Source organism: Oncorhynchus tshawytscha, linkage group LG26, assembly GCF_018296145.1.
Source record: "Oncorhynchus tshawytscha isolate Ot180627B linkage group LG26, Otsh_v2.0, whole genome shotgun sequence".
NCBI classification, from domain to species: Eukaryota; Metazoa; Chordata; class Actinopteri; order Salmoniformes; family Salmonidae; genus Oncorhynchus; species Oncorhynchus tshawytscha.
Window position 1 is genome coordinate 22,130,607 of NC_056454.1, and position 20,464 is coordinate 22,151,070.

Genomic DNA, 20,464 nt, shown 5'->3' on the forward strand with positions numbered 1-20,464 from the left:
TGATGGTGTTGGAGTCGTGTTTGGCCATGCAGTTGTGGGGGAACAGGGAGTACAGGAGGGGACTGAGCATGCACCCCTGTGGAGCTCCAGCGTGGAGGATCAGCGTGGCAGATGTGTTGCTACCTACCATCACCACCTGGGGACGGCCCGTCAGGAAGTCCAGGATCCAGTTGCAGAGGGAGGTGTTTAGTCACAGGATCCTTAGCTTAGTGATTAGCTTTGAGGATACTATGGTGTTGAACGCTGAAAACAGACACGTTAAAATATTCTGGGACCATAAACTTCCCTGTTCACCATACAACGGGGAGTAGGACACCCTGTTGCTGGAGTGCTGCAGACACTTCATGTTTTAACTGACCTGGAAGACCAATTGTGTTGAATTTAGGCAATCCCTGAACTGATCACTTGGCTCAGTTGGTCAGGTTTGGTGCCTAGTTGGAACAAAATCATGCAGTACTGCAGCACTCCAGGAACAGGGTTTCCTACCCCTGCCATACAACATTGTTTATATTGCAGGTTCAGCTCATGGTATACCACATATTTTCAGTGCAAACCAAGTGTGTTATCCTCAGCTCTTATTGACTACTGTATAGATATAGCCAGCAGGTGTCACTAGAGGGTCATATGCACTGCATGCTGCTTGAGGTAGAACCCTTTAACCACTGATCTCCCCCAATCCTAACCTCAACCATTGGGAGGTATTGTCTTCTTAGTCTTGTGTTTAGTGTGTCAGCGAGAGTGTTATGTAAATGGAGGAGTCTGGGCTGTCCCCTGTAGAGATCTCTTAGTAGAGAGGGAGGAGAGGAGATCTCAATGCATTCCCCTAATTAGCTGGCCAATGCAATAACCCCAGCCTGTAATCATATTACTGCAGAATGTCTTTGTGTACTCAGAGACTGGTGATGGGGGAGGGGGGATAATAAATGACCCCCGCCCCCCCATCTTCTCAATATCCTCCTCACAGGGATTTCTGTCATCCTTTCCCTCTTTTTTTCCCGTCTTCCTTTTCTCTTCTCATCCTTTGCCCCATTCTCTCTCTTTCTCCAGATACCCTTCCTTCCTTGTATAGCTATTTTCTCACTCATTCTTCTCTTCCTCACTCCATCCTTGTCCGTTGAGGCATGTAGTGGGTCTAAAATAGAAACTGCAGTGGTCCTGACTGTTTAAGTTTCAATAACGCATGCAGACAGCTGAGCTGCAGTACATGCGCGTGAATACACCAGCCAACAGAGAAGCTCTTACACCTACTCCTGCACCTAATCGTGGCGTACAGGGTTGAAACCACTTACACACCTGGTTCACATATTCACATACAGGGTTGAAACCACTTACACACCTGGTTCACATATTCACATACAGGGTTGAAACCACTTACACACCTGGTTCACATATTCACATACAGGGTTGAAACCACTTACACACCTGGTCCACATATTCACATCACATTCTAAACTGGTGTAGAAGAGCAGTGTTGCAACCCATGCATGGCTTCCTTCCTGTGACTCTTTGAGGTCACTGCTGACATCACAACCTTACAAAAAGTCAAAGTTGAGCTGATAGAAAGGGCCTGAGGCTAAAGCTGCTCAGAGCAGACGGACAGATGGCCAGGAATTCCTCAGGGCGGTTTTGTGTGTGTGTGTGTCTTGACCTTGAATACAGAACTATTCAATATGTTCCACTTCAATTTCAACCAGAATACATTTTGATAAATATATATATTCATGAAAATCATTTAAAATGAAGGTTTTTGGAGGGGGACTGCGGGTGCATAAAATTCCACAGTTTCAAATTCCTTTTGAAGGCATTCCCAATTTTGAGTTAATTTTCCTGTTCCTGGTCTGCCGATGAGGCATGGAATTTATCCGTATCCTAATCCCTTTTTCGCCTCCGGTGGGAAAAGCCTGTTTATGCTGCGGATCGCCAAACACTCACTAAATTAATTAGCAGCCTGTGTCCTTGGGCAGACCAGGTTTCTCTCTCACTCTTGCTCTCTCCAATCCTCTCTGGGTCTAGTTCAGAGTGGCTGCAGGTTGAGGTAGAACCTTGACAGGAGGATTTGAGAGTGACTGAAACTTGAAGAGCTCTTTTAAGAGCTTTTTTTTAATCTGTTTTTAATTTGATTTACAGCCTGCCTGGCTTCAGGCAGTTAGAAGGGGTGGAGTATGACATAGAGGGTGTGTGTGTGTGTGTGTGTGTGTGTGTGTGTGTGTGTGTGTGTGTGTGCTTGTGCGCGCCCGTGCAGAAATGGTGTTTTAAGCAATCCCATTCCACAACACAGCTAGCAGGGGTTCCACCAGCATCAGACAACCGCCGCAAGAAATCAAATTATTTAGACTCCTTCACAAATCAATTATAAACTCCACCATGAATATTTAAATTAATCTAATTTCACATTCATTATTGCTCAATACGTTTCTGTGTCCATTCAGCTGTGCCAGTGTGTGTTGCAGAAACTGCTTGTATGGCAGAAACAATCATATCCTAGAAGTGTATATAGATCACCCTTTCTGGCAGTTTTTAAAATCTGAACCCTGAAATTGTACATACTTTTGATTAGTGAATGTGGACACCCCTTCAAATTAGTGGATCGGCTATTTCCGCCACACCTGTTGCCGACAGGTGTATAAAATCGAGGACACCGCCATGCAATCTCCATCGACAAACACTGGCAGTAGAATGGCCTTACTGAAGAGCTCAGTGACTTTCAACGTGGTATCGTCATAGGATGCCACCTTTACAACAAGTTCGTTTGTCAAATGTCTGCCCTGCTAGAGCTGCCCCGGTCAACTGTAGGTGCTGTTATTGTGAAGTGGAAACGTCTAGAAGCAACAACGGCTCAGCCGAGAAGTGGTTGTCAGGTGAAAATTGTCAGTCCTCGGTTCCAACAGTCACTACCAAGTTCCAAACTGCCTCTGGAAGCAACGTCAGTACAAGAACTGTTATCAGGAGCATCATGAAATGGGTTTCCATGGCCGAGCAGTCGCACACAAGCCTAAGATCACCATGCACAATGCCAAGCATTGGCTGGAGGGGTGTAAAGCTCGCCGCCATTAGACTCTGGAGTAGCCGAAGCACGTTCTCTGGGAATTATTATCATCTATTATTTATTGAACCTTTATTTAACTAGGCAAGTTAGTTAAAGAACACATTCTTATTTATAATGACGGCCTACCCCAGCCAAACCCTGAAGATGCTGGGCCAATTACGTGCCACCCTATGGGACTCCCAATCACGGCCAGATGTGATACAGCCTGGATTCAAGCCAGGGACTGTAGTGACGGCTCTTGAACTGAGATGCAGTGCCTTAGACCGCTGCGCCACTCGGGTTGGTAAATCGCACTTCACCATCTGACAGTCCGGTGGACGAATCTAAGTTTGGCGGATGCCAGGAGAACGCTACCTGCCCCAATACATAGTACCAACTGTCAAGTTTGGTGGAGGAGGAATAATGGTTTGGGGCTGTTTTTCATGGTTCAGACCCTTTAGTTCCAGTCAAGGGAAATCTTAATGCTACAGCATACAATGATATTCTAGACGATTCTGTGCTTTGTGGCAACAGTTTGGGGAAGGCCCTTTCCTGTTTCAGCATGACAATGCCCCCGTGCACAAAGCAAGGTCCATACATAAATGGTTTGTCGAGAACGGTGTGGAAGAACTTGACTGGCCTGCACAGAGCCCTGACCTCAACCCCATCTAACACCTTTGGGAGGAATTGGAACACCGACTGCGAGCCAGGCCTAATCAATCAACATCAGTGCCCGACCTCACTAATGCTCTTGTGGCTGAATGGAAGCAAGTCCCCTCAGCAATGTTCCAACATCTAGTGGAAAGCCTTCACAGAAGAGTGGAGACTGTTATAGCAGCAAAGGGGAGGCCAATTCAGTATTAATGCCCATAATTTTAGAATGAGATGTTCGACGAGCAGGTGTCCACGTACTTTTGGCCATACATGTGTATGTGATTCTTTGTGTTCTGAGACTAAGTAGCAAGCCTAGTTTATTACAATCTAAACTCTCTCTCTATGCCCCGATTTTCCCTCCTCTCTCTCTCTCTTTCCCCCCCTCTCTTCCTCTCATACTGTCTTTCAGTATAAATCACTAAACCAGTTCAGTCCTCATAAAGGTCCCAGTACTAGACCATCTCTCTTCCTTTTCTCTCTCCTTCTTTTTCATCCTTCCCTCCTCCTCCATCCCTCTCTCTCCCCTCCTCCTTCTCTGCTGCTAAAAAAGAACCAGTCTGCTCTTTTGAACGCTTGAGCAGGTGGGAGGGAGGGAGAGAATGCAGCTCCCCTCCTCTCCATCAGCCCATCCCCTCCCTCACATCCCCAGGTCTGCTGACTGGCCCCCGGAGCTGTCTGTCACCTCTTGGCCAAGCTAGGATTGGCTAATGGCATGGCAGTTCCTGGCACATCATTGGTTGATCAGTGCAGTGGCAGTGGCTGGTTTCTGTGACTGTCTTGCTCTCCCTCCAACACAACACAGGCAGATCTGACTCTCAGGCATCTATTTTCCTCTCTTCTCTCCAGTTTCAATATGGAATTATTTATCAATTTTTCTCTATTGGAGGATTTGGAATAGCAGAGTTGTTTGTCGTGTGAGTAGGAGTGGAGACATTCTGTTCATCAGTTTGCTGTGACCAGGCAGTGTGTGTGTGTTTTGCTGCTGAGGTGTGAGTATTTGTGTCACCTCTAGAAGGTGTGTGTATAGTTGATTCTTCTGACTGGCTACATGTGGGATTGACTTTGATTCCTCTACCTGAACCCCTCTCATAAGACTACAGCGGTTTTAGGACGCTGGTCTTACAACTCTTTATCTGTGTGGATTGGACCAGTATCTTGAAGGTGTGTATAGTTGAACAAACCCTAGGACAGGGTTTTTAAAGCATCTTTACCTTGCCTGTACATAAGTGCACCAAGCTGAGGGTAGGTCTTTACTCAGGCCTGACTGATAGATACATTTTTACATTTAACATTTTAATATTTATCAGATGCTCTTTTCCAGAGACAGTAGATTGTATACATTTCATACTTGTCCCCCAGTGGGAATTGAACCCATAACCCTGTCATTGCAAGCGCCATGCTCTACCAACTGAGCAGCATGGGACATCCAGTACATCCAGTACGGACATACTAGTGACACTCATCTCTATCCTCTCTCACCATTGTGGTTTCCTGTTCATTTATTCTCTGGTCATGTCCAGTCACTGTGGTCCTACTGAACCTTATTCCCCTCTCTCCAGTCTCCATCTGCGGTCTTGTTATGGTCATGTGTGCAGTGGGGTCAGGTGTTAGAGGTTGTGTTGACCGGGATCCCATCTCTTTTTTCCAGTCTGTCTGCGGCAGGAGTGGGTTTTATCCTGGTCATTGACCGGCGGCAGGACCGATGGGCGGCCGTCAAGGGGACCCTGCTCCGCATTGCAGTAAGTAACCGAGCGCGTGTGTGTGTCTGGCTCTATAAGGGGAGTCTGTCTTTTGTGTCTATGCATCTGTGTGTGTGAAATACATTTCTTTAATCATGTCTTGAGTGGAGCACCAGTTTGTGAGGCCTCATCCTTACACTGTCAGCCCGAGGGCGTTTGGCAGACAAGAGGTGTCAGAACAACCCCTCCTCTTCTCAGAGCTCCACATCTGTGCCACAAAGTAGGGATTAATATCACAACTGCCCTAGGGGGCAGATATGAAATATCCCCCCCCCCACCTACACATACACATAAACACACACAGGCACCAGCCTATTCAGCCCAAAACAAAGAGGACAAGAGAGCAATGAGAGAAGTGTTCTCCCCACATTACAACAAAGCATGCTGGAAGGATATGACAATGAGTGTCTTTTCAGTTTCACACTGTAAACCATGTTTTGATGAATACTGTATAGAACATTTGTAGATAAACTCACTCTATAGGAAAAACACTGACACTGACTTTAATGGATAAAGATGGAAAGAAATATTAGGTCTGTGTGTTTCCCATGCTGTGGTAGTGATGAGGTAGCTGTTGTATCTCTCTCCAACCCACTAAACTCTCTCTCCTCATTTCACTCTCTTTATTTCAGCTACTATCACTTTGTTCACATCTTCCTTCATCCCTTCTCTCTCTCTTCATTTCATTTATGTCACTTTACAGCGGTAGTTTATCTTAATTCGACCAGTTTCTCAGAGCAGGAAAAAAATCCTGCAGCAACAAAAATGTGAATAAAGAGCGCCAGCCTTTCGTTATTTAGTCTCATGCTCGTGACCATGACTGATTTCAAATGTGAGTTGGTATTGGTGTGTGGTTTGATGTGGGTGTCTCGTGTGTGTTCACAGGTGGTAAGAGTTAGCCAAATTATTTAGGCAATTAGTTTCAGCCAGCTGGTGTGGCAAAGTTGGTTTGACTTTGGATAGCCTATATCTGGGTATAGTTAGGGACAGTCAATAAATAACACAATGTAAATGGTACAATATGTTCACGTTGCACATATTTTAGTTGTCTCATTAAATGCTTTCAATATTTGTATATGAATTTCTACAATTTATAGTTGGTTTGAGGTTTTTAATCATTGAAATTTGGAGCTATTGACCTTTTAAAATATTGTCCCATATACATTGTTTAATTTACTGATGGTCCCTAACTAGCCCCATAGGGAAATCAAATGTCACACCAAATTGACCATGGGCATTACAATCGGGGCATGTGCAGCTGCGCGCCGAATTGATTGGGTGCTGCCAGGTGTGGGTGCTGCCAGGTGTGGGCATGTGGGCAGGATTAAAATATACCCAACCTAGGAAAACTGTTATGGTACCCTTCATACTGTTACAGTACCCTTCATTCTGTTACGGGAACCATTCATTCTGTTACAGGAACCCTTCATTCTGTTACAGGAAACCTTCATTCTGTTACAGGAACCCTTCATTCTGTTCCGGTACCCTTCATTCTGTTACGGGAACCCTTCATTCTGTTACGGTACCCTTCATTCTGTTACGGTACCCTTCATTCTGTTACGGGAACCCTTCATTCTGTTACGGTACCCCTCATTCTGTTACGGTACCCTTCATTCTGTTACGGTACCCTTCATTCTGTTACGGTACCCCTCATTCTGTTACGGGAACCCTTAATTCTGTTACGGTACCCCTCATTCTGTTACGGTACCCTTCATTCTGTTACGGTACCCTTCATTCTGTTACGGTACCCCTCATTCTGTTACGGGAACCCTTCATTCTGTTACGGTACCCCTCATTCTGTTACGGTACCCCTCATTCTGTTACGGGAACCCTTCATTCTGTTACGGTACCCCTCATTCTGTTACGGGAACCCTTCATTCTGTTACGGTACCCTTCATTCTGTTACATACCTTTTTTTCCTATCATCTCATAAATCACAGTTTTGAGTGAGACTGACTCTGACCAAAATTATCCTATTTGAACTTTGTAGTCAATTTTGACATTAGAATAAATGTTTCTGACTTATATTGATGCAACAGCCTGTTTTCAAAAAGAGAAGTTGCTTTTTAGGGGAGGTCGCTCTTTAATGGACATTTGTGTAGGGGTTGTTACGATAAATCAAGTCTGACATTTTAAAGAGGAAATGACCAACTTTAGAAGCCTTTTTAAACCTCGAATACACTACATTTTGCATTTTGCTCAATTCTTTGTGACAACAGAGTGATCAAACTAAGATCGACGTGTTGGTAGTTTAGCAACAAAACCAACGTGTGCGGCAATGCAGACAGGGTTGGCTTAGATTGTTCATAACAGGTCAACTATATTTCGTCTCCAAATGTTTATTGAAAACAAACACATTTGCACAATGATCACTTGTCACTCAAATACATCGTTACAGTTGTTGGTTAGCTAACTAGCACATTTTTGCCGTATTAGCATAGACTTGACATCAGTCAAACACCTCAAAACAAGACAAGACATCAATAACAAACTAGAAAGAGCTGAAATGAGCCACCTACGATTCCCCACGTCATCTTCTTGTCATTGCCAGATATGACTGTTCAGAATCATACCAACTCACGCCTTGCAGCCACATCAACGCGTGCGCATATAGCAGATATGTATATCACCCCTTATCTTTCCATTGCTCTATCCCTTAGGCCTTTGTGGTTCAGAATGAGGAGAATGTGTAAAAGGAGGATAAAAAAATGAAAAGATGATCGGGGGAGTCTTTTCTCTCTTTCTCTTCCTCTTAGAAAACACAGCCTGTTGTTTCCTGCTTCATGAATACAGTGTGTGAGCTGTGAGGGATATTCTCTCTGCTTTGGTGATTAGCTTTCAAAGTGTGTTTGTTTATTTGTGCTGAGTTGATACATGGTTTGAGCACTTTCTGGTTCGTCCATTAATAGCACAGGATTTCCAATGGCTTTATCTTTGTTCAACACCACTTATAAGATCCTTCAGAACTTTATTAAGTGAGTAACAATACGGACCCGCATGATTCGTATTGATTTGAATCAATACCTATATCCTAAGTGCTGTTTAACCCCATATGACTGTATTCTTGGTTTCAGCACCACAGTTATGTGGACAGCTGTCCACACAGCTGTCTCAAACACACAGAGGGGAAATAAGTAGAGGTCTATGGGTTCTCAGTTATTGACACGAAAGCCTCATCATAGAGTTTCACTGAACTGAAGAGAATGTGTGGGAGACAGATGATTTCCTAGACAGAGGAAGATATATAGAGAGATGAATATGAACCCCCAGACTCCACTGGGACCTGGAATGCTCCCTCCCTCATTTCAAATTGAATCAAGCTTTATTAATCCCACAAGGGGGGGACATTACAGCCTGACAGGCTGGTAATGGGAGGCACTCAGTCACCGCCAGAACAGTCGCCTGTTCGGGATAGTTTCACCGCGCTGCTAAATGCCGCACACACACACAGGCCATGTAATGAACAATAGTGAATGCTGGCATGAGTTGAGCCGGTACTATCACAACTATTGAAGACCTAATGATAAATCATATGAAGATAAACAACACAAATGCGTGTTAACAGGTACTGAGTTGGAGCCTGGACTGTGAAGGGGGGCTGTTGTCTCACATTAGTCATTGTATAGCCTCAACTATTATTCACCTCTTTGTTGTGGCTTTGTGGGTATGTGTACAGTGAGGGAAAAAAGTATTTGATCCCCTGCTGATTTTGTACGTTTGCCCACTGACAAAGAAATGATCAGTAATACATTTTAATGGTAGGTTTATTTGAACAGTTATTTGAGACAGAATAACAACAAACAAATTCAGAAAAACACATGTCAAAAATGTTATAAATTTATTTGCATTTTAATGAGGCAAATAAGTATTTGACCCCCTCTCAATCATAAAGATTTCTGGTTCCCAGGTGTCTTTTATACAGGTAATGAGCTGAGATTAGGAGCACACTCTTAAGATCTGAAACCAAGAATACAGTCATATGCTGAAACCAAGAATACAGTCATATGGGGTTAAACAGCACTTAGGATATAGGTATTGATTCAAATCAATACGAATCATGCGGGTCCGTATTGAGCTGAGATTAGGAGCACACTCTTAAAGGGTGCTCCTAATCTCAGTTTGTTACCTGAATAAAAGACACCTGTCCACAGAAGCAATCAATCAATCAGATTCCAAACTCTCCACCATGGCCAAGACCAAAGAGCTCTCCAAGGATGTCCGGGACAAGATTGTAGACCTACACAAGGCTGGAATGGGCTACAAGACCATCACCAAGCAGCTTGGTGAGAAGGTGACAACAGTTGATGCGATTATTCGCAAATGGAAGGAACACAAAAGAACTGTCAATCTCCCTCTGCCTGGGGCTCCATGCAAGATCTCACCTTGTGGAGTTGGAATGATCATGAGAATGGTGAGGAATCAGCCCAGAACTACATGGGAGAATCTTGACAATGATCTCAAGGCAGCTGGGACCATAGTCACCAAGAAAACTATTGGTAACACACTACGCCGTGACAGACTGAAATCCTGCAGCGCCCGCAAGGTCCCCCTGCTCAAGAAAGCACATATACATGCCCGTCTGAAGTTTGCCAATGAACATCTGAATGATTCAGAGGACAACTGGGTGAAAGTGTTGTGGTCAGATGAGATCAAAATGGAGCTCTTTGGCATCAAGTCAACTCGCCTTGTTTGGAGGAGGAGGAGTGCTGCCTATGACCCCAAGAATACCATCCCCACCTTCAAACATGGAGGTGGAAACATTATGCTTTGGGGTGTTTTTCTGCTAAAGGGACAGGACAACTTCACCGCATCAAAGGGATGATGGACGGGGCCATGTACCGTCAAATCTTGGGTGAGAACCTCCTTCCCTCAGCCAGGGCATTGAAAATGGGTCATGGATGGGTATTCCAGCATGACAATGACCCAAAACACACAGCCAAGGCAACAAAGGAGTGGCTCAGGAAGAAGGACATTAAAGTCCTGGAGTGGCCTAGCCAGTCTCCAGACCTTAATCCCATAGAAAATCTGTGGAGGGAGCTGAAGGTTCGAGTTGCCAAACGTCAGCCTCAAAACCTTAATGATCTGCAAAGAGGAGTGGGACAAAGTCTCTCCTGAGATGTGTGCAAACCTTGGTAGCCAACTACAAGAAATGTCTGACCTCTGTGATTGCCAACAAGGGTTTTGCCACAGAGTGGATTTTTTTGTTGTTATTCTGTCTCTCACTTTTCAAATAAACCTACCATTAAAATTATAGACTGATCATTTCTTTGTCAGTGGGCAAACGTACAAAATCAGCAGAGGATCAAATACTTTTTTTCCTCACTGTATCCAATGTTTTTGTTTGTGTGTGTGTGGGTGTACATCTTTGTGTATACTGTGATTCTTTGTCTGTCTGTGTGTGTCTGTGTTTTAATGAGTGTAGTGCATTGCCATGCATGGGTGGTTTTCAGACTGGGGGAGAAAGCAGCAGTTGTTTATGTGTGTGTGTGTGTGTGTGTGTGTGTGTGTGTGTGTGTGTGTGTGTGTGTGTGTGTGTGTGTGTGTGTGTGTGTGTGTGTGTGTGTGTGTGTGTGTGTGTGTGTGTGTGTGTGTGTGTGTGTGTGTGTGTGTGTGCGTGTGCGCCTGTCTGTGTCTACTGTTTTCGACCAGAACCAGTGGGCTATGACCACAAGTCCAGTCAGAAGGTTACGGTCAAACGGTTACAACTCTCATCTGGGAGTCAGACTTGTTCCTTATATATACTGTCTCCAAAATCCACCCAACCACCTTTTTCGAACCAACTTCTACTGATTTCCATTACATTAATTTCTTCCTCTTCCTTGCTTGTCTCCATTGGATGTTTGGGTTTTGAAGGGTATGTTGCTAGTGATTGGCCAGTCCCTTTCATAGTGACTGTCCTGCAATGTCAGAGGTCATTAAGAGCTCTCTTTAGTTGGGCTGCAGAGAGGAACAGTTTATTGATTCATTAATTCCATTAAGTTTGTATTCCCTACTGGTTGTTTGTTAATGAGGCAGATTCTTAGATCTGTCATTTCTGCTTAGGCCAGCATTCTGTCTCTCTCCAATCAATCAAACCTGTGTGTGCGTGTGTGTGCACTACATTAGCTTACGCATTAATTCAGTAATGGGAGTTTGTCTCCACCGCCGGCTAAAGCCATAATATTGATCTTGCTGTGTCTTTGTGTACAGTTTGAGTCTTACCTCACCAGAACTAGCTTCAGGGATGTACACTGTATGCTAATTTAGCTCCTGATTATAATGTCTGGGGGTCTGCTTTTTAATAGTCCCTGTCTGTCAGCTTTATTCTACCCTTAAAGTGTGTGTGTGTGTGTGTGTGTGTGTGTGTGTGTGTGTGTGTGTACAGGATGTCTCTTGCTAGTGGGTTGTCTAGACTGAGAGCTATGGTGGTTGCTGTCTGCTCCTGTATTTTTGAAGTCGTCCCAGTTCTCTGTTCATCCATCCTTCTCTTCTCCCCTCTCCCCTACCTTTCCTCCCCTCTCACTGTGTGTAGGGTTCGTTCCCAGGGAACCTGCAGTTAGTTCTGGTATTGAGGCCCACCACCTTATTCCAGAGGACACTCTCAGACATCTTGTTCAAGTTCAACAAGGATGAATTCAAGATGAAGGTGCCGGTAGGTACAGACAGCAGTCTACAGACACGCACACATTCATAGACTGACTTTTGTATTATTGTCATTACTTCACCGTTACGTTTTTCTATCCTAAATTGTTGCTTGTGTAGATGATTATGCTGAGTTCTGTGACTGAGCTCCACTCCTACATAGACCGGACACAACTGACTACTGAGCTGGGAGGAACCCAGGAGTACTGCCACGAGAAGTGGATCTCACACCGCACCGTGAGTATACACAAACACACACACACACACACACACAGTGCACACTGCAACAAATGCTGCAACAATGGCGCTGAAAGAGATGGTCGCCTCGCTTCAGGTTCTTAGGAACCTGTGCAGTAATTTGTTTTTTTTAATGCATTATTTCTTACATTGTTTGCCCAGAAAATCTAAAGTGTTATTACATACAGCCGGGAAGAACTACTGGATATAAAAGCGACGTCAACTTACCAACATTACGACCAGGAATACAACTTTCCCGAAACGGATCCTGTGTTCGGACCTCCAGCCTGGACATGGGATCTTATCCCAGAGGCCGACGGAGCGTCCTACTGGTCAGACTTAGAAGGCGACATCCACAGCTTCCAAGCATATTACTCGCCAATGTCCAATTTCTAGACAACAAACAGGATGAGATTAGGGCTGGAATTGCCTTCCAGAGAGACATCAGAGATTGTAACATTCTCTGTTTCACGGAAACATGGCTCACTCGGGATATGTTGTCAGTCGGTACAGCCACCCAGTTTCTTCACGCATCGCACCGACACCTAAAAGCATCTCTCTGGTAAGAAGGGTGGGGGTGTATGCCTTATGATTAACGACTGATAGTGTAATCATAACAACATACAGGAACTCAAGTCCTTTTATTTTTATTTATTTTGTATTTTTTTCAACTTTATTTAACCAGGTAGGCCAGTTGAGGACAAATTCTCATTTACAACTGCAACCTGGCCAAGATAAAGCAAAGCATTGCGACAAAAACAACAACACAGAGTTACACATGAACAAACAAACTTTTGTTCACCTGACCTAGAATTCCTTACAATCAAATGCTGACCGCATTATCTACCAAGAGAATTCTCTTTGATTATAGTCACAGATGTGTATATCCCCCCCAAGAGGATATCTTGACGGCCATGAAAGAACTTCACTGGACTCTATGTAGACTGGAAACCATATATCCTGAGGCAGCATTTATTGTAGCTGGAGATTTAAAAAAAAAAGCTAATCTGAGAACAAGGCTTCCTAAATTCTATCAGCATATCAAATGCGCGACACGAGATGGTAGCATTCTGGATCATTGCTACTCTAACTCTAACTTCCGCGATGCATACAAAGCCCTCCCCTGTCCTCCCTTCGGCAAATCTGACCATGACTCAATTTTGTTGCTCCCAGCCTATAGACAGAAACTAAAACAGGAAACGGCCGTGTTCAGGTCTATCCAACGCTGGTCTGACGAATCGGATTCCACGCTTCTAGATTGCTTCGATCACGTGGACTGGGATATGTTCAGGGTAGCCTCAGACAACAACATTGACGTCTACGCTGACTCAGTGAGCGAGTTTATTAGCAAGTGCATCAGTGATGTTGTACCCACTGTGACTATTAAAACCTTCCCTAACCAGAAACCATGGATTGATGGCAGCATTCGCGCAAAACTGAAAGTGCGAACCACCGCTTTTAATCATGGCGAGGTGACTGGAAACATGAATGAATACAAACAGTGTAGCTATTCCCTCTGCAAGGCAATCAAGCAAGCAAAGTAAGAGACGCAATTCAACGGCTCAAACGCAAGACGTATGTGGCAGGGTCTAGGGTCAATCACGGATTACAAAATGAAAACCAGCCCCGTCACGGACATCAACGTCTTGCTCACAGACAAATTAAACAACTTCTTTGCTCGCTTTGAGGACAATACAGTGCAACTGACACGGCCCACTACCAAAGCCTGTGGGCTCTCCATCAACGTGGCTAACATGAGTAAAACATTTAAACGTGTTAACCCTCGCAAGGCTGCCGGCCCAGCTGGCTGGTGTGTTTACAGACATATTCAATCAATTCCTATCCCCGTCTACTCTGCCCACATGCTTGAAGATGGCCACCATTGTTCCTGTTACCAAGAAAGCTAAGGTAACTGAGCTAAATGACTATCGCCCCATAGCACTCACTTCTGTCATCATGAAGTGCTTTGAGAGAATAGTCAAGGATCATGTCACCTCCACCCTACCTGATACCCTAGACCCACTCCAATTTGCTTACCACCCCAATAGGTCCACAGACGACGCCATCACACTGCACACTGCCCTATCCTATCTCGACAAGAGGAATACCTATGTAAGAATGCTGTTCATTGACTACAGCTGAGCTGGAAAGTTTTAAGTTCATCGGCATGCACATCACGGACAAACTGAAATGGTCCACCCACACAGACAGTGTGGTGACGAAGGTGCAACAGCGCCTCTTCAACCTCAGGAGGCTGAAGAAATTTGGCTTGTCACCTAAAACACTCACAAACTTTTACAGATGCACAATCGAGAGCATCCTGTCGGGCTGTATCACCGCCTGGTACGACAACTGCTCCACCCACCACTGCAAGGCTCTCCAGAGGGTGGTGCGGTCTGCACAACGCATCACCAGAGGCAAACTACCTGGCCTCCAGGACAGTTACAGCACCTGATGTCACAGGAAGGCCAAAAAGATAATCAAGGACAACAACCACCTGAGCCACTGCCTGTTCACCCCGCTACCATCCAGAAGGCGAGGTCGGTACAGGTGCATCAAAGCGGGGACCGAGAGACTGAAAAACAGATATCTCAAGGCCATCAGACTATTAAACAGCCATCACTAAGATAGTGGCTGCTGCCAACATACAGACTCAAATCTCTGGCCACTTTAATAAATGGATTTAATAAAGGTATCACTAGTCACTTTAAATAACGCCACTTTAATAATGTCTACATATCATAATTGTTTTTTAAAGAAAATGTTATTTCACCTTTATTTTACCAGGGAGGCTAGTTGAGAACAAGTTCTCATTTACAACTGCAACCTGGCCAAGATAAAGCACAGCAGTTCAACACATACAGCAACATTACTCATCTCATATGTATATACTGTATTCTATAACATCTACTACATCTTGCCTATGCCGCACGGCCATCTCTCATCTATATATTTATATATACATATTCTTATTCATCCCTTTACATTTGTGTGATTTAAGGTGGTTATTGTGAACTTGTTAGATATTACAGCACTGTCAGAACTAGAAGCACAAGCATTTCACTACACTGGCATTGACAACTGCTAACTATGTGTATGTGACCAATAAAATGTGATTTGATTTGCAAAGAAGACCTAGTTAAGCTGCAGCTGGCCCAGAACAGAGTCGCACGTCTTGCTTTTCATTGTAATCAGAGGGCTAGTATTAATTATATGCATGCCAGTTTCTCTTGGCTAAGAGTTGAGGAAGACTGACTGGGTCAGTCAGTTGAGGAAGACTGACTACACACACACACACACACACACACACACACACACACACACACACACACACACACACACACACACACACACACACTACATGTTTTTAAATGTAAAGTATTTAGTCTGTAATGTATGTTTCGTTATGTGTCGGACCCCAGTAAGACGAGCTGTTGCCATTGACATCGGCCAGCGCATGTGAGCGGAGATGAGTGGTTGTAAATCCCGCTCATCGTTAATGGAGAGGTGCAGCACACCGCACTGGCCCTCCATGTCCTTTCCTACCACTCCGCTAAAAACCGTACAGTGCTCACATGAAGAATAAGTTCCCTCTCCAAATTCGCTCCATTCATTAAAATCACAATTGAACCAACAACCATCTATTTTTGTGACTACCTGGATCTACCATTTTGTGTTTAAGTATTGAAACCAAACCATCTGGATTATAATTTTTATTATAATAAACATGAAAAGGTGAATGTAAGAAGTGAGCATCATTTCAAATAGGCGACATGTTATATTAAACAGCATATTAATAGGTCAGGAGCCAGACAGGGAGCCTAAAATAATTCTTTAGGCTAAATTGTTTCAATTATTTCAAGGCTATAGCCTACAAATAGATAAATTGTGCATTTGCAAGTGCGACACAATAGGCTGGTAGGGACATAATGCGCTCAGCATTTAAACATTTAGTTGTATTAAACAATTCTCTAAATGCGCATACATGCTGTGACCTACTTAGAATTAAATACAAATTAAAATAAAAAATGACTTATTAGTGCCTTTAGAATACATTTTTAGAAACAAGTTTGGCCAGTCTGTGGCGTCAGGCTCATGCGATGGTGCCTGGAGAGTCGGCCAGCAGAGGAGAGTATCCTCTTCACACTTGCAGAGCCACTGGGGATGATAAACACCCTTTTGGCCACTCTTGCCAGGCTGGGCAGAGATGCAGAGTCGTTTTATTTTTCTTAGGTATTCTTTAGGTATTTTTCTAAAGGTTTTTAGGCAAAATAACCTAATGGAAAGCTCATTGAACGTGGGAAAATGCCAGGCCTATTGGGCCAAAATTAATGATGGCTTATTGTATGGATAATATAACAAAAATGAGCAAAACGTTTAAGAGATCAGATTTTTTTGTTTATAAATACTTTGCTACTCTGACACAGTTATCTACCCACCTCGTTCCTTTCTTTTAACATGTGCACATAGTATGTAGACCGTCTTCAAATCAAATCACATTTGTTTATATAGACCTTCTTACATCAGCTGATATCTCGAAGTGCTGTACAGAAACCCAGCCTAAAACTGCAAAAAGCAAGCAATGCAGGTGTAGAAGCACGGTGGCTAGGAAAAACTCCCTAGAAAGGCCAAAACCTAGGAATAAACCTAGAGGGGAACCAGGCCATGAGGGGTGGCCAGTCCTTTTCTGGCTGTGCCGGGTAGAGATTATCACAGAACATGGCCAAGATGTTAAAATGTTCATAAATGACCAGCATGGTCAAATAATAATAATCACAGTAGTTGTCGAGGGTGCAGCAAGTCAGCACCTCAAGAGTAAATGTCAGTTGGATTTTCATAGCCGATCATTAAGAGTATCTCTATCGCTCCTGCTGTCTCTAGAGAGTTGAAAACAGCAGGTCTGGGACAGGTAGCACGTCCGGTGAACAGGTCAGGGTTCCATAGCCGCAGGCAGAACAGTTGAAACTGGAGCAGCAGCACGGCCAGTCATCATGCCAGGTAGTCCTGAGGCATGGTCCTAGGGCTCAGGTCCTCCGAGAGAGAGAAAGAAAGAGAGAAAGAAAGAGAGAAAGAAAGAGAGAATTAGAGAGAGCATACTTAAATTCACACAGGACACCGGATAAGACAGGAGAAGTACTCCAGATATAACAAACTGACCCTAGCCCTCCGACACATAAACTACTGCAGCATAAATACTGGAGGCTGAGACAGGAGGGGTCAGGAGACACTGTGGCCCCATCCGATGATACCCCCGGACAGGGCCAAACAGTAAGGATATAACTCCACCCACTTTGCCAAAGCACAGCCCCCACACCACTAGAGGGATATCTTCAACCACCAACTTACCATCCTGAGACAAGGCTGAGTATAGCCCTCAAAGATCTCCGCCACAGCACAACCCAAGGGGGGGTGCCAACCCAGAAAGGAAGATCACGTCAGTGACTCAACCCACTCAAGTGAAGCACCCCTCCTAGGGATGGCATGGAAGAGCACCAGTAAGTCAGTGACTCAGCCCCTGTAATAGGGTTAGAGGCAGTGAATCCCAGTGGAGAGATGGGAACTGGCCAGGCAGAGACAGCAAGGGCAGTTCGTTGCTCCAGAGCCTTTCCGTTCACCTTCACACTCCTGGGCCAGACTACACTCAATCGTATGACCCACTGAAGAGATGAGTCTTCAGTAAAGACTTAAAGGTTTAGACCGAGTCTGCATCTCTCACATTGGTTGGCAGACCATTCCATGAAAATGGAGCTCTATTGGAGAAAGCCCTGCCTCCAGCTGTTTGCTTAGAAATTCCAGGGACAATTAGGAGGCCTGCGTCTTGTGACCGTAGCGTACGTGTAGGTATGTACGGCAGGACCAAATCAGAGAGATAGGTAGGAGCAAGCCCATGTAATGCTTTGTAGGTTAGCAGTAAAACCTTGAAATCAGCCCTTGCCTTAACAGGAAGCCAGTGTAGGGAGGCTAGCACTGGAGTAATATGATCAAATTTTGGGGTTCTAGTCAGTATTCTAGCAGCCGTATTTAGCACTAACGGAAGTTTATTTAGTGCTTTATCCGGGTAGCCAGAAAGTAAAGCATTGCAGTAGTCTAACCTAGAAGTAACAAAAGCGTGGATTAATTTTTCTGCATCATTTTCGGACAGAAAGTTTCTGATTTTTGCAATGTTACGTAGATGGAAAAAAGCTGTCATTGAAACAGTCTTGATATGTTCGTCAAAAGAAAGATCAGGGTCCAGAGTAACGCCGAGGTCCTTCACAGTTTTATTTGAGACGACTGTACAACCATCAAGATTAATTGTCAGATTCAACAGAAGATCTCTTTGTTTCTTGGGACCTAAAACAAGCATCTCTGTTTTGTCCGTTTAAAAGTAGAAAGTTTGCAGCCATCCACTTCCTTATGTCTGAAACACAGGCTTCTAGCGAGTGCAATTTTGGGGCTTCACCATGTTTCATTGAAATGTACAGCTGTGTGTCGTCCGCATAGCAGTGAAAGTTAACATTATGTTTTTGAATGACATCAAACAGTCATGGTTTTTTGGGATAAGTGTCTTTTCAGTTTTCACAATGATTCTTTAGTTGTGGACACTAAATCACCACACTCCCTCTCTTGCTCTTGGTCCTCATCTTTGTAAGTCACCTTGATTTAGCAACTGGGTGTTTAATCAGTTTCTTTATGAAAATATTTAGTGAACTCCATGACAGTAGCTAAAACAAGTGGCTCTAGCAGCACACAAATAGACTACAAATGCATGCCCTGAGCTCATGAAGTGTGAGCGCTACTCAAGTGAAATTGGAGCTCGCCGAGAAGGCCAAAGCTCCCCGCTCCGTTCCAGCTCCGCTCACATACTCTGGCGTCTACTAATGGGGATCCTAATAAATTAAACACACAGAGGTAACCATCCAGCAAACACACAGTGAATACACAGCATAAACACCAGAACCATGGCCCAGTTTCCTAGTGTTGGACTAATAACCTTTTTCTCAGTCAAGCTATGCATGTTATTTTCTAACAATGTACTATATTCATCTGTGTGAAGGCCATTGAGGGCTTTGCTCTGATGGTAAAGAGAACAGCTCAGATCCTGCAGTCGTTTGGGACAGAGCTAGCAGAGACCGAACTACCCAATGACATCCAGGCTACCAGCAACCTACTGGGGACACACATCAACAAGAAGAGCAAGATGAAGGTACAGAGCAGGCACACACACACACACACACACACACACGCACGCGCATGCGCACGCACACACGCACATGCGCACACACACACACACACACGCGCGCACGTACATGCACACACACACACACACACACACGCGCACGTACATGCACACACACGCACGTACACGCACACGCGCGCACGCACACACACATGCACATGCACGCATACACACACACACACACACGCACACACACCTCCAGAAAGATGAATACACAAAATAACATGATGGGTTAAATCTAAGTAAATCATTGTCTTGTCCCACACCACTGATATCAGAGTGCTGGTGTTGGCGTGTGTATTTGATTCCCCTGATGTGTTTGTGTCTCCAGGAGGATCTGCTGGTGGCTTTAGGACAGGGCAGCAGACTGTTGGAGAGTATTAATGAGCCAGTGGTCAGAGACCCAGACCACAACATGAACCAGGACGAACTGGAGAACCTGGCCACCGTACAGAGGTTAGAACACACACTGGGAACCTTGAACATAAGGGTTAGAAGACACACTGGGAACCTAGAACATAAGGGTTAGAAGACACACTGGGAAACTTGAACATAAGGGTTAGAACACACACTGGGAACCTAGAACACTGGGGTTAGAATACACACTGGGAACCTAGAACACTGGGGTTAGAATACACACTGGGAACCTAGAACACTGGGGTTAGAACACACACTGGGAACCTAAAACACTGGGGTTAGAATACACACTGGGAACCTAGAACACTGGGGTTAGAACACACACTGAGAACCTAGAACACTGAGGTAGAACACCCAATGGGAACCTAGAACATTGGGTTTAGAACACACTCAGGGCACCTAGAACACTTGGTTCATAGATGCACAGGAAATATAGAACACTGGAGGACTTGATGAATGCAAGAGGTGAGAACACATAACAGCTTTTGCTCCTCACCATGATAAGGACTGGCAGTGCTCGGTCCTCTGAGGTCAGAAGGAATATTTTGGAGA

The 20,464-nt window shown here is 44.5% G+C and overlaps 1 protein-coding gene across 9 annotated transcripts in view; it reads left to right on the plus strand.

Moving 5' to 3' along the window:
• Window positions 1-20,464, plus strand: part of LOC112225373 (guanine nucleotide exchange factor DBS) — a 53,801-nt gene that overhangs the window by 21,248 nt on the left and 12,089 nt on the right. For 8 of the 9 annotated variants that reach the window (XM_042306592.1, XM_042306590.1, XM_024389287.2 and 5 more), the window contains exons 4-8: window positions 5,328-5,418; window positions 11,930-12,049; window positions 12,160-12,276; window positions 19,313-19,462; window positions 19,827-19,951. In XM_042306592.1, the coding sequence (XP_042162526.1) occupies window positions 5,328-5,418; window positions 11,930-12,049; window positions 12,160-12,276; window positions 19,313-19,462; window positions 19,827-19,951 (603 nt within the window). Of the gene's footprint in view, window positions 1-4,518; window positions 4,841-5,327; window positions 5,419-11,929; window positions 12,050-12,159; window positions 12,277-19,312; window positions 19,463-19,826; window positions 19,952-20,464 lie in introns of those variants that run through there. The other variant, XM_042306593.1, reaches the window with a different exon arrangement.